Source organism: Pelodiscus sinensis, chromosome 2 (assembly GCF_052426305.1).
Source record: "Pelodiscus sinensis isolate ZL-2025 chromosome 2, ASM5242630v1, whole genome shotgun sequence".
NCBI lineage: Eukaryota > Metazoa > Chordata > Testudines > Trionychidae > Pelodiscus > Pelodiscus sinensis.
In genome coordinates, this window is record NC_143053.1 from 11178695 (window position 1) to 11192969 (window position 14275).

Genomic DNA, 14275 nt, shown 5'->3' on the forward strand with positions numbered 1-14275 from the left:
GATCCCCACCTCGGACAGACAGTTCTCAGGGGTGCCCCGCTTGCAAAGCAGTCCTGGTTTGGATTGCCCGGAGTACCCACACTGGGCACATCACAGCACTCGGCCATCAGCCCAGCTGCACTTGCCGCAGGCTGCCATCTGGGGAGAGGGGGCAATTGGGGGGCTGCAGGAGAGCTTCCACCCCCAGAAGCCTGCAGAGCCAGCCCAGTCCTCCCCATCGGGGGCTCGTGCCCCATTCCTCCCTCACCTCCTTCCACTTACCCTTCCCTAGCCCCTCTTCTTGATGTACAAAATAAAGATAATGTGTCTTCCAAAATGGAATCTGTCTTTATTGAACAAAACTGGGGGAGACTGGGAAAAGGAGGTGGGAGAGGGGAAGAGAGAGGCTGGGAGAGGGGAGGGCAACTAAAATGATCAGGGGTTGGAAACAGGTCCCATATAAAGAGAGGCTAAAGAGACTGGGAATTTTCAGCTTAGAAAAGAGGAGATGGAGCGGGGACAGGATAGAGGTCTCTAAAAGCAGGAGTGGGATGGAGAGGGTGCATACAGAAACGTTCTTCATTAGTTCCCATAAAGAAGGACTAGAGGACACCAAAGGAAAGGAATGGGTAGCAGGCTTCAAACTAGTAACAGAAAGTTGTTCTTCACAAAGCAGAGTCAACTTGTGGAACTCCTTGCTGTAGGAGGCTGTGAAGGCTAGAACTAGAACAGAGTTTAAAGGGAAGTGAGATAAAGTGATGGAGGTTGGGTCCATGGAGTGGTATTAGCCAGGGGGTAGGAGTGGTGTCCCTGCCCAAGGTTTGTGGAAGGCTGGAGAGGGATGGCACGAGACAAATGGCTTGGTAACTGTCTTTGGTCCATCCCCTCCAGGGTCCCCAGGGTTGGCCGCTGTCGGCAGACAGGCTACTGGGCTAGATGGACCTTTGGTCTGACCCAGGACAGCCATTGTAAGCTCAGGGCTCAGGGTCGGGGGTCTCAGTGGACCCCCTTGATTCTCTTGCACACCTGCTCCTGGGTGGCCAGGCTGGTAGCTCTCCTGCCCTAGCCGGCCACTTTCCTGTGCCTAGTGCGGAGATCGTGAATGAGGTCCACAATGTTCGCACTAGCCTAGGCGGGTGCCCGCCTCTTGCGATTCCGGGCAAGCTCCCGGGAGCCGCCAGCCTGGTCCCGGGAAGAGAGGGATGGCTGGGGGGTATCGGGTGGGTTGCTCGATCCGTGCCAGGTGCAGGGTCTGCTGGCTGGGTGCTGGCAGGCTTGCACCTGGCACGGGCACCGTAGCCAGCCCGTCGCCCTTTCAGGGGTCCAGGACCGGGAGGGGGGCATACGAGTTTCCCTGGTGTTGGCCAGAGTGGCCACCAGGGAAACCTGGGGAGGGCTAGCCTCCTACTAGTTCGAATTAAGGGGCTACACACGCCTTAATTCGAACTAGCTAGTTCGAACTAGGCTTAATCCTCATGGAAAGAGGTTTTCCTAGTTCGAACTAAGCGCTCCGTTAGTTCGAATTAAATTTGAACTAACGGAGCGCTAGTGTAGCGCCTATGAAAGTTAGTTTGAACTAACATCCATTAGTTCGAACTAACTTTGTAGTGTAGACATACCCTCTGAGTAGCCATCAGTCCCCACATCCGTGCTGAATAACAGCCTCTGAACTGATCAACTATTGTTAATTCTTTACCCGGTTAATTCTTGGAGCTGCTACATCACCTGTTCTTGCTGGGTAGAGAACTGGAAGCCATCAGCTTGGCACTAAGTCCTTTGTGAATTGATTGGCTCAACCTGCTGCCTAGACTGAGCATGTTCCAGTGTCTGGAGGGTCCCAGGCTGCTTGTCTGGTAAGCAGATGAGTCTGGTTTCTAATCCATTTAAGTCCCTTTTTTTTCTCCCTAGGGCGCCAAGGGACAGGAAGGAGCCAGAGGAGAGCCAGGAGATACTGTGAGTCATTGCTTCACTGAGGGCAGATTTCTCCATGGAAACACACCTGACGGCTTTCAGAAGTAGCTGCCTTACAGACTAATAATATTCTGCAGCTCCAACAAGAGTTGTGACTCTGAGCAAAGAGAAATACAAACTGCTCAGCCATAGGTGCTCCAGGCAGTTCAATGAACATGGTTCCAGATTGCCCGAGTTTTGTTTGTGTAGTCGGATACTCAGATGAGCCCCTCTCCCCCCCCCCCCCCCTGTTTCCAGGCATGGTGCCTATTAAAGCTCTGGGGATGCCTTTCAGGCGCAGGCTAACATCTGGTGCCGAGAGCTTATCGCTCCTCCAGAGCCACAACCTGGTTTTGATCTGGGGCAGCTTTACGCTTCTCCTCCTGCGTCGTCAATTCAGTGTTTTGTCAAAAAGGCGAATTATTTCCATAAAACCACCACACACGCCTGTCAGGGGAGCGATGTTCCCATGGGCTGAGCTGAGTGCAAGCGAGCGCTAATGACTCCGATCCCAGTGTACCCCAGGGAGGGCAGGTTCTTACGCCTTGCTCAAGCCAAGCCCAGCAGAAAAGGAGGTGCTGAAGAGAGCACGAGGCAGTAGAGAAATGGTTTTGAGGAGCCTTCCGTCTGGTGAAGGCTCGATACCAGAAAATGTCCTTGCCTTGATCGTTTCTGTCCTTCAGCCCAGTTACGGCCTATTGTACCATGACTGCTCCCCTACTGAAGTCTATCAGGCTGTTCTAGGCCTGGTGGGAGTGCCCAGGGTAGGGTAGATGCTGCCGTGAAAAACAGGCTGCATCCACATGAAGGGGTGTCACTACACACAGAGGTGAAAGTCGCTGGCAGTGGGGAGCTGCTGGAGCCTCTCCCCATTATCTTCCCAGGCCTGAGCAGTTTCCCACTGCTGGAGACTTTCCCTGCAAAGGGGAAACCCCTGAGTCGGGGGGAATGGCCTGAGCTTTTCCCTGCTGCCTCCCTCTGCTAGAGCCTTTCCCTGGGGCAGGAAAAGGTACCAGTAGGAAGACACAACACTGGAAGTAGCAGTGTAGCTGGGGAAGGCACTGGGTGGGGGGGTGGACAGCAATGTAGGATACGTACCCTGGTATGTCTTTACTCGCCTAACTAGCATCTCATCTAAGGGGCATGCAGTGCACATACTTGACATCAGTGTAACTGTAGGCATAGCCTTAGTAATAGCAACAACGCTGAGAACACCTCGTTCTTTTTTAGCGTTTTTCATCCATAGATCTCACCGTGCTCTACAAAGAAGGATCTATCATTATGGGCCTGATCCAAAGCCCTTTAAGGCAGTATGAGTCTTCCCATTAGGCTGTGGATCAGGCCCTATAACTGGTTGCAGGATGGGGTCCATAATTGCCACGTCAGTGTAAGGAAGTTGGACGTGTGTCTGACTGTTCCTTGGGGGTCGAAGCCTTTGAGTTCTTGTGCTACCGATTCCGAATATTCACCGGCTGAAATAGCGACCTCGCTGCACATATAAAAAGCAGGGAAAGGGTGGAAATGTCCGAGAAGACGTTGTTGCCCTAGAGCCAGTATCGTTGTGATAAATCAGCATAATGGCATCCGTGATCAGACCCTCTGTATTTTATTCTCAGGGTGAGATTGTTTTCCCCAAGCTGGTGGAGCATCTGTCGGGATTTATCGTGGCAATGGATAATTTTTAAATTCCCAAGAGATGTCTTAACCTGTTGTGTACTGTTGAATCCTAATGCCGACTGTAAAATCTTTGAGCCAGGTGTTCTCTTTTACTCTGTACTTGTACAGCACCTAGGAAAAGGTGGACTCCAATCTCATTTGAAACTTCTAGCTCCTACAATAATACAAATAATATTTTCATGGTTTTTTCTTAAAACAGGGTCCTCCTGGTCCTGCTGGACCCCCAGGTCTCCAAGGCTTGTCAGGAAATGTGGTATGTATTCATCAATGGATTTGAGCCCCATCTGTACCCTGCCACATTTCTCTTGCTTGGTTTCTGAGGTTTCCATCTCTCAGGTTCTGCTGCTGTTGTTTTTGTAGTTCACCAGGGTTAGCCCCTGGTGGTCTGCTGCTATATTTACCTGTACCTCTGCAGGTACCAGCGACCAGAGCTCCCATTGGCCACGGATCACTGTTCCTGGCCATTAAAAGCAGTAGGAAGTGGTGTGGAATGGGATACCACTTCCCACAGCTCCTCTTGGGCAGATACGGTGATCTGTGGCCAATGGGAGCTATGATCACCGGTGCCTGCAGAGGTACAGGTAAATATAGCAGTTGGGGCCCACCAGGGGCTAAGCCTGATGGTCCGGATTTGGCCCATGGGCCAATATTTGCCACCTCTGAATTGCAGCCTGTTACTCTCTTTGAGATACTCAGTGGTCCTGGATAGCTTGGGAGTGGTATATTCAATAGGACGTTCTCACTGTCAGGCACTGCCTCCTGGCCAGGCCTAGCGGTTGGAGCAGAGGTCGAAGCCAGATGTTGGATTGGAAATGGGCCAAGGGTGGAGCTGGAATCGAGGTCCAGAGTCACAAACAAGCTCAGAATCTGTAGTCAAGCCAGAATCAGAACAGTAACGGCAGTCCAGGTGCAAGCCTGAAGAGGCTGGTCTGTGGAAATCTGCAATAATTCCTTTAGTGTCTCTGGTCTTACTCTAGTTTTATACCTGTGTGAGTTAGTACAGGGTTTGAACTTTTAATTGCAACACATTCAGGGACATCAGCTGTGCAAATGAGAGCAACAGAAGTGCTGGGTGACGTGATAAGAGCTAATAGACTATCTAACTATTATTAGATCAGCTGCCTACTGGTTCTCTCTGCCAATTCTAATTAAATTGGGCTGTATTAACATCATGAAGATACTTTGCATATTCATGAATGAGGTGAAAGACAGCTGAAGTGGGAAAATAATATTCATTTCAATACTGTGTTCTAACTTGCAGTCAGAACAACCGATACAAGCCCACAGGGCGGGCTGTACCACTAACAGATGCTGGATAACTCCAAATATTTGCACTGCTTAGTGATGAGCTCAAACCGAGCCCTCCCCTGGCCTTATTGGTGAGGTTTAGTTCATCCCACAACCTCCTGAAAGCACCTGTCTTGAAACTCCCGACTTACAAATCGCGGCCTTCTTTCAGCATGGAAGAAAGGGAAGGAGAAAGGAATGTTATATTCTTCAGTTTGGAGGGAAACTTTTTTTTTCATGACCCAGTTGAAGAAAATTGTTGATGCCCATGACCCAACATAATTTGGCTACTCCGAGGTGGGGCTGAAGAAGAGAGCTTTGGGCTGTAAGAGGGAGCTCCAGTTTTGTGTGTGTGAGGAGAGGGTGTCAGGGCTGAAGCAAGAGGGGCTTACCTTGAGCAGCTCCTGGTCAGCAGTGCAGTGGGGGTGCTAAGGCAGGTTACTGCCTCTCCTGGCACCGCAGACCATACTGCACCCCAGAAACCGGCAGCAGCAGCTTCCCAACCAATGGGAGTGTGGAGCTAGAGCTTGGAGTATGGGCAGTGCATGGAGACCTGTGCACTCCCCCCTCCATTTAGGAGCGCAGTGTAGTTTACGGCACCAGGACAGGCAGGTAGTTGCCATAGCACCCCCACGGGTCACCTGATCTCTCTACAGCAATGAGGCCCAGGGCCTGATATTCCACGACCCAGTAATGGGTCACAACCTGTGGTTCGAAAACCACTGGTCCAAGCTAGAAAGTATCGGAGAAGTCTGATATGAGCCCATCCGCCTATTATTTCAAGGAAATGAAAAGTGAAATACAAGGGTAACATGCGCACTGAATTAATCCCAGCTGTGTATTGAATTTCCCACTACAGGCTGTCCTCTCTATAATATGGTCCAAACACCTTGAACTCATAGCAAAACAACATAAAGCAGGGATTTTTTTCCCCATGGCTGACTTCCATTTGCCCATTTTTTTTGTGTGAATTAAGAACATGGAATGAGAGGATTTATAATGCATCAGTTCCTATAAGTGTCGATGACTTTAGTGAGGAACAGATGTATACTGGGGTGACTTATAGCAGGGACGCCTTGTATACTGAATATTGGGGTAGGGGATCAGACACAACGATAAATGTGGTAAGTCTTTTGGTTGTAATAAGGCTTCTGGTATCTCTGATCTCTAACGTGCTTTCTGGGTTATTTTCAGCAAACCAGGAAGTTCCAGCAGGATTTTGCAGAGGAGGGAGATATATTTTGGTTAGGGGAGAAGTGGCGCACAAATCTGGAACGATTTAGTGTTCGCTTTTGCTTTGCAGTTCATTCTGTCTTTTCCAGGCAGCTGATGTACATCTCTTCTTGTTCATTGGTCTCAGGATAACAAGTAGTCTGTACTAGGAAAGGCGAGCGTCATAAACCACAATGTATAAATTGTCCAAATCCTCCAGACGCAAAGTCCAGTGCCTCTGTCTATCTCATTTCCTTTAGAATCAAATACCACCCAAAAGAACAGTTTTAAACAGTAGCATTTTTTTAATCCATAGGGTCTTCCTGGAGATGCTGGCCAACCTGGGAAAGATGGACAAAAGGGTGAAAAGGTACAGCAGTTATTTCATGTCTGTCATATAAATGTGTGTCTGGACTTTTAGCACTCTGAGTGGTGACCAGGATTAATAGCTTTTAAGCCAGAAGGAATGATTAGCTCATGTAGTCTGAATTTTTATGTAAAACGGGCCATAGAATTGTTCTTGATTCTCACTGTATAAACCACTACCAGTATTAATAGGACAGGAGATCTTGCAGTGAAAAAACCTTCTTCGCTTTTGTCATTGGCTTGAAAACACAACTGCTCTGGGATGATTGTGGGGGGTTCTAAGCTCTTTGTTTCAATCTGTAAATCTCCAGCTGTAAGCAAAATCTTACAGCACCAGCTAGGCAAGCTGCGACTTCTTCTGCTTTCATACCAAGCTCTTTTAATTGTACAGCTCCCTTCTCCTCCCAGCACATCCTCCCCTCCATTTGTCTGTCTCATCCAACTTTTATGGTCTGCCTCTGGACTGTAAATTGTCTTGGGTGAAGACTGTCACCAGTACCAAGCCAGGTATGATGGAGCCCTGATCCTTGAATGGGCTCCATATTAGAAATGATTAACAGTAACATTGGCATTAGCTGCACACAACAGAAGGATAACATTGCAAAATGTAGAGAAGTCCCAGTATATCGAGCCCTCCCACCAAATCACCATCCATGTTCCCAACATTCATCAGATCCCTCAATTTCCTTCCAACCCGAATGTTCCCTGAATTAAATGCGTCTTCTAGTATGTTTCCAAAGCAAACGGTGGCACCACAATAGAAACGTGAAGGAAAAGGGTATTCTAGAATCAAGAACCCCTCTCCAACGGAAGAGGGAAGGACCCCTTACAAGGAACACCCTGCTACCAGTCCTTTCTCCCCTGCTTGTTAAAGCAGAGGACTAGTAACTCAAGCTCTTCTGCTGAGTGTAACTGCATCGATATTACACAGACTGGAGGAAACTTTATCCTAGCAAAGCCCCAAACCATTTAGGACTAAAGTTTTCTTTTAAAGGGAGAAATCCCAACACCCTCATGAGAGTATTGACTATAAAGGTGAAGATGCATCATTACATTCATGTAATAACATACAACGGGGCTTCCTATGACACTGAGGAACGTTCTGCTTGTACAAGTTAGACGGAAGCATTGGACATATTTATCCTCCTGGGAGATATGCTCCAGAAATGGACCTTAGCTCACAATTGGCATGCCTTCCACAGGGTGACCCAGGAAAGGAAGGAAAACCAGGACTACCTGGGCTGTCAGGTGAGCCTGGCCCTGCTGGAATACCTGGTTTACCTGGGAAGGGTAAAGATGGAGAACGGGTAAGTCCTCTTTATGCACTCTGCATCCGACTAGGCCCAGTTTCTAGAGGAATTCAAATGAAATTGCCTCGGCAGAGGCAGAGTATAAAACTGTAGTGCAGCATTATGTTATTACGCGCTGAGACTGACAACAGCCACCCTTTGAGTGGATACGGCTGTCAATATCAGCACCTACAGGAAACTTGCTCGCCTCTGCTGTTCTCCTACCTCACAGGTGGGCTCTTCCTCTCTCTCTCTGGCCAATGACTATTTAAGCAGTTATCCACAGTAGAACAGCTTCACTGGGAGAGATTGAAGGAGCCCCACATCTGAATATCCTGTAATTCAATGGCTAGAGCCCTCTCCTGAGATGTGGGAGACACCCATCCCTCCCTGTTCAAGTCCTGTCTCCCTCTTAGGCAGAGGGGGGTGCTGATGCTGGGTCTCCCATGCCCCAGGTGAGTGCTCTATTAAGATAGAAGTTAGAAGGCGAGCTCCTGCCGCTATTCCTCTTCCACCCCTTGCCATTTTCAGTGGATTCAGGACATCACAAGGACTTAACTCAGTCCCCACGAGACATCATCTTTGGTGCCTAAGCCACCAGACTCCTGGTAGTGGGTTCCCATTTGTGTATCTCTAAGCAGAGAAGGACACATCCCTGAAGCTTTAGCACAGACATCCCTCTTCTTGGAATCTCCTACTAGGCAGCTCCCCACCTAGTAGACTGGCTTTGGGGGATTATATTCATAGGTGTCTCTCGTTCCCCATTCACTGTATAGGTAGGCTCCTAACTCAGGCTTTCTGGACCATGTTTTGTTCCTGTGATTCTTTGGATGCCTAAAAGTTAAACGCTCAGTGTCACAACTGCTAAGTTCCTTCGTGGATCCCACGAAATTATTCATTTGATGTAAGAATCGCTTTTCTTTATTTTTCAAAGGCCAAGCTTCTGCATGGTACGTGTTGACTATTTTCTGTTTCGATTATGGCTATTTAGGGTGAAAGAGGCTCCCCAGGCTTACCAGGACTCCTCGGACACAAGGTGAGCCTTTACCTCCATCCCTCTGTGGATCGTACTCAGAAATCAGGACACATTTGCACGTTGTCACTGGGGCTGGTGGAAGATTTCATTGAACATATGGTCCGTTTTTCACTGGAAAATATATTTTTGGTGAAACATTTACTCAAAATGCCTTCCTGATTTTCTGTGGAAAAAGGTTGCAAGAGAAACTTTCCAAGCAACTCTACGTATTTCCCGTGTAATGTCTCTCTGGTTGTGTACATGGAAATAGTAGCTTAGTAAATAACTTATATCTCGGTATAAAGCTATAACTAAGATGAGGGGCCAAGTTCTGCCATGCTTCCTGAGACACAACTCATACTAACTTCACTGGCAACCTTGAATCAATATAATGATGGACTCATTACAGTTGTAGGATCAGCTGCAATTTAGATTCCTTTGCAGTCGCTCAGGTGTTCCCCTCATATGACAGACATTGCTTCCTTCACGCTCTGCTGCTCATCCACCCTTGGAGTGGACCTTTGGATTGCAGCTCTCTTCCCCCATTGCACCCTGCTGTTTCCCCACCATGTTAATACAGCAGGCCCCGGTGTATTCAGTATCTGTAGGAAACTTCCATCCGGGAGCCTGTGAACAAAGGCTGATTACAGTGACTGAAAACAGCTTCAAAATGAACATGATTTACTCACCCAAAAGTAAATGGTAAGCAGGAAAAAAAGGGTTGAAACAACAAAAGTCTGGTCTTGCTTTTGAATTCTGTTATGAATAATTTACTGTATGTTTTTGATCAGAAGCCTGTTTGGTCATAAGCCAATCCCCTCCTCCAGTTAAAAAATTGTAAAAGTTTCAATAACCCATTCATAAGCTGACTCTATATAGGCGGTTTGCAAACTTCTGGTATCAGCTCATCAGCGTAAGCCACTGACTCACTGGGACGTTTTGTCTACCTGGAGCATCTATGAGCATGGAGCTCTCGGCTCCCATTGGCTGCTGTTAACCTTTCCCAGCCAATGGGAGATTCAGGAAGCTGATTGCCACTTCCCACCACTCCCTTTGGCCTGGAATGGAGAACAGCAGCCACTGGGAGCTGATGGGCTCCGTGCCTGCAGATACTTCAGGTACATAAAACTTCTCAGTGCAATAGCAGTTTGCCCTGCTGAACTGGAACTAAAGTTTGCAGATCCCCCAAGTTAACAAAAATTGGTAAAATGCAATGGCCCCCACCCTTTATTGTAATTTTTTTTTACCAAAAGAATTAGGCTTATGATTGAGTATATATGGTAATTTTTAACAATGGGGTCTTTTAGCTTATGGAATAGTCTCTTAAAGGGTGTGGTTGAAACTCTATTCTTGAGTAATTTAAAACTGCCCTGGATAAAGTACTTAACAATATATCATAAGGAACAACTCTGCACTGATAATGGAATGGGCAATGTTATTCTGTTACTCTATAGTTGCTTTCCAACTGTATCTTCTATGATCTTCAGAATAAACACCTGGCAGTTACCTGTGTGTACAACCTACTATAGGAAAGTAAGTGGCTGCTCACAAGAATGACGTTTTCCTGTGCCTTGCAGACTACTTGCTATCCTGCAGGCCATCAGAGTTCCACGTATAAAACCACATGAAAGCAGCAGTATTCTATACGCTGGTTGTCCCAGCAAAGATCTGAGGTCCTCACCTCATCTCTGTACATCAGGTCAACCCAGTTAGCAAAAGAAGAACCTTGTTGGAAATGGAATGCGATATGCTAGCTGATCCACATACTGGATAAATAATTATGGGCTCTGTGCTCCCATTCTGTTGCATGGTGTGGCATAGAATGGAGTCACACGTATACTCAGAAAATGGGGCTGAGCACTTTTGAAAGAGGGAAAGCAGTTGCAGAATATGACGAGTTGCCAGTGAATGTTCCCTAGTATAAAGAACCGGTGACTTTTCCATGTCGCCATGTTATCATAGTGCCTCCGCAGCGTATTTGTAATGACTGTGTGGTGGTTTCACGTGGGATGCGTTGGAAGCATCAGTGATGTTTTCTGAGCTGAAAATTAGTGTTAGCCATTGGTTGCTTTTCTCAAACATACAGACTCTTCGTGGCTTCTAAATCTTTTGTCTCTTGCTGTTTCAGGGAGATAGAGGGGCTCCTGGTCTCCCTGGCCAGCCGGGAGACAGAGGTGCACCAGGAGTTGGAGAAGCTGGGCTTCCTGTAAGTACTAAAGAGAGCTCCCTCACTGGTAACAAGACAAGGGCATGGCCATTGCCAGCTGCTGAAATGAGCATCGAAGGCTGCACTGTAGGGTGAATTCTCTTGCAGTTCTAACATTAGTTTACCTAATGAAGTTGCAAACTGCTGACAGCTTCCAGAAACTGATATTGGCCAGATTTTAACACATCGGTCATAGGGAGTTGCTGGTGGGTTTATAAATTTGTCACCCCAATCCCCCTCCCCCAAAGGGTATGTCTACACTACGGGACAAGGTCAAATTAAGCCATGCAACTTCAGCTATGTTAATTGCGTAGCTGAAGTTGAAGTAGCTTAACCCAACTTTTGGCGCTGTCCACACTGCAGGAAGTTGAAGGGAGAACACTCTTCCTATGACTTCCCTTGCTCCTTGTGGAAGAGAGACTACCGGTGTCAACTGGAGTGCCCCACTCATTTCGAATAAGTGTGTCTTCACTAGACCTGCTAATTCAAACACTGGAAGATTGACAGCAGCAGCTCCGATCTTCTCTGTAGTATAAACGTGCCCAAACAGGCAGGCAAGGTGATGGTCTCAAAGTGGTTAATATCTGTTTCTGCAGTTCCAGAAACAATCATGTTGGTGTTGTGTGACACCAGAGTTCCGTGTCATTTCACACCAAATGTCTTTTGGTCTTTTGGGAGGTGTTTGTTTTTGTTTGCACAGCATGTCTCGCTAGCAACTTAGCTCCCATACAGATTATCACTTAATACCAATAGACCACAAGTGACATTTTCACTGTGCGAGGGAGGCCTTTCTGACTTCACATTTCCCCAGCTTGCGTGCTGAGGCTGGTTAAGAGAGAAAACCAAAACCATGTTTTAAATAAATGCCATTATTTTCCTTCTGTACTATGTTTTGGGAAATTGAAGCAAAAGATTAGGCATCCTGGCTAAAGTCTATTCTGTGGTCAGAAGTCTTAATACATTATTTTAAAACCCAATTTTCAAAAGATCTACTTGTCTGCAGTACTGTAACTATTTAAGCACATATTATACTTTTCAACTGAGATGTGTGTGAATCCTATACAGTTATGCCCCTTTATGTCCACAGCGCCATCTAGTGTCTTCATCTTTGGGATTTTCACCCCTTCCATAGAATACAAAGTACATCTTTGGAGCTATGCTGTAGCCTGTTTTTTTATGGCCTTGAGGGGTCTGTTCCTCCCAGGTAATGAGTGAGTCTGTCCCCTGGTATTATCAGTGAGATCTGAGGACACTCCTCACCTTTCAGATGCTTTTTAGAATCTTGCAAATTCAGGCCCCAGGTGTGTAAGTGTGTAAACAAACTCCACTCTTGATCACACTCCTGAGAAGGTAGCAAACCCAAACATCCTAAAATCTGTGCATCCCCACATACTATGTCTTAAGGTTAATAGACCCTACTTCAGTCAATACTTCCCAACAATACCATTCAGTGGTATCTAGATATTGCTCTTTCCCTTTATACTCGGAACAGGAAGTAACTTTGCTATGGCAAACTGTATCACTTTGTGATAACTATTGATACGTGCTGACCTGTAAAGTTTGCATTTCCCATGCTGGGGATTGTTTTTGTGAATGAGATGTGCGGGGTATTTAGCTAGCCCATTCCTGAGGCCAGGTCACACTAAAAGGGAAGGTAGAGTCAAGATACGCAACTCCAGTTATGTTAATTAGGTAGCTGGAGTTGATGTACCTGGTTTTGAGTTTTCCCACCATCCCCACAGTGGGAGGCCGTTCGGATCAAACAGTCCCATCAGCTTCCCTTACTGTTTGCAGAAGTAGGAATGCCCTCTGAGTTTGATTTAGTGAGTCTTCACTAGACACACTAAATCAAACTCCAGAAGATCAATCGTGGCCGCATCAATCTTCCGTTTAGACATGGCTTATTTGTTCCTTCTCCTATATTTGCACCTACAAAATCCTGTTGCCATGATTTCTAAATGACATCTTGTTTTTCCATTGGAAAGCCAAAAGCGTCTCAGACAGGAGGGCTCATCCTTTAAATGTGATTATGATTATACCAGGCTAATTAATTTCAGTTGCACAAATGAACATTTTGAAATTAACGTCTCAAATAAGAAAATACATTAGCTTCTGTGAAGCCTAGTGTGCCATTATGATTTGTTATTTTTTAGTTATTGGTAGGGTATTCTATAAATCACCATTTCACTGACAGCATGGAAATTCTGAAAACACCCCCAAGCCTTGATCTTTTAGATATTTTTTTTTCAAAGGACAATGTCTGCAACAAAGTCTTTACTATAAAACATTACTTTCACTGGTCAGTGTCAAGGACACAATGAATTTTACAAATAAATGTAGTCAGTTACAAGAACAGGAAGCATTTTCCTTCTGTATCCTTGAAAATTGTATCCTTGAAAATGATTAAAGTTACATGTAAAATTCAGTCCTTGCAAACTCCATGAAATTGTATTACTTTTGTATCTCCACTGTCCTATATTCTTCCTCCCGCCAAAAATTGTTATTTGCACAGAGCTCTAGTTACTGGGCTCACAACAGGTGACTGGACGAAATTCTAAGGCCTACCTTTTTCAGGAATCCAGACTAGATGATTTAATAGTCCCTTCTGGACTTAATATCTGTTTATGTGAATGACTAGACTAAGCACTCAGTTTAAGGTACACAACTCCAGTAGATAAAATACGTAGCTGTGGTTGGCTTCTCTGAAGCAAAGCTTGGTGGTGTCTCCACAGTGGGAGGCTGACAGGAGCAAATGCTCTCACTGGCATCCCTTACTGCTCACAAAAGGAGGAGTACTGGACACCAGCAGGAGTGCCCTCTGAGTTCAATTTAGTGAGTCTCTACTAGACTCACTAAATTGAACTCTGGAAGATTGAGCGCGGCAGTGGCGATCTTCCTTTTAGTGTAGACAAGGCTTACGAGTGTCAGAATCTTGCTCAACTGTGTACATCATTCTCCTTACTTCAAAGCATTGTTTTTTCCTAAGTTGGAAAGAATTAGTGTGTTGCTCACAACAAATATGGTATTGCCATCTACCAGTCTGTATCATGGGCAATGGGACTGGCAGCCTCCCTGGGCCCCTGCACAAGGTTGATGGCGGGAGTCTGCTCCCTGCCCCCTAAAAGCTGGGGCAAAGCAGCCCTTAGCACTTCCTGAAGAGTTCTGTGCCTCTCCCAGGCAGCGCTCAGTGCTAAGTGGAGTTTGCTATGCATTGCTCTAACAGCAACTTAGAGGGCCCAGAGCTTCAGCTGCCACTGCTACTGCAGTGGCAGAAGTGGCATCTGGAAGCTCCAA

The 14275-nt window shown here is 46.5% G+C and overlaps 1 protein-coding gene across 1 annotated transcript in view; it reads left to right on the plus strand.

The window, feature by feature from the left end:
- COL22A1 (collagen type XXII alpha 1 chain) overlaps positions 1 to 14275 on the plus strand; it is a 316194-nt gene that overhangs the window by 253289 nt on the left and 48630 nt on the right. Inside the window, exons 36-41 of the mRNA XM_075920074.2 lie at positions 1888 to 1932; positions 3806 to 3859; positions 6422 to 6475; positions 7674 to 7778; positions 8752 to 8796; positions 10904 to 10981. Coding sequence (XP_075776189.2) covers positions 1888 to 1932; positions 3806 to 3859; positions 6422 to 6475; positions 7674 to 7778; positions 8752 to 8796; positions 10904 to 10981 — 381 coding nt within the window. The remainder of the gene's footprint in view (positions 1 to 1887; positions 1933 to 3805; positions 3860 to 6421; positions 6476 to 7673; positions 7779 to 8751; positions 8797 to 10903; positions 10982 to 14275) is intronic.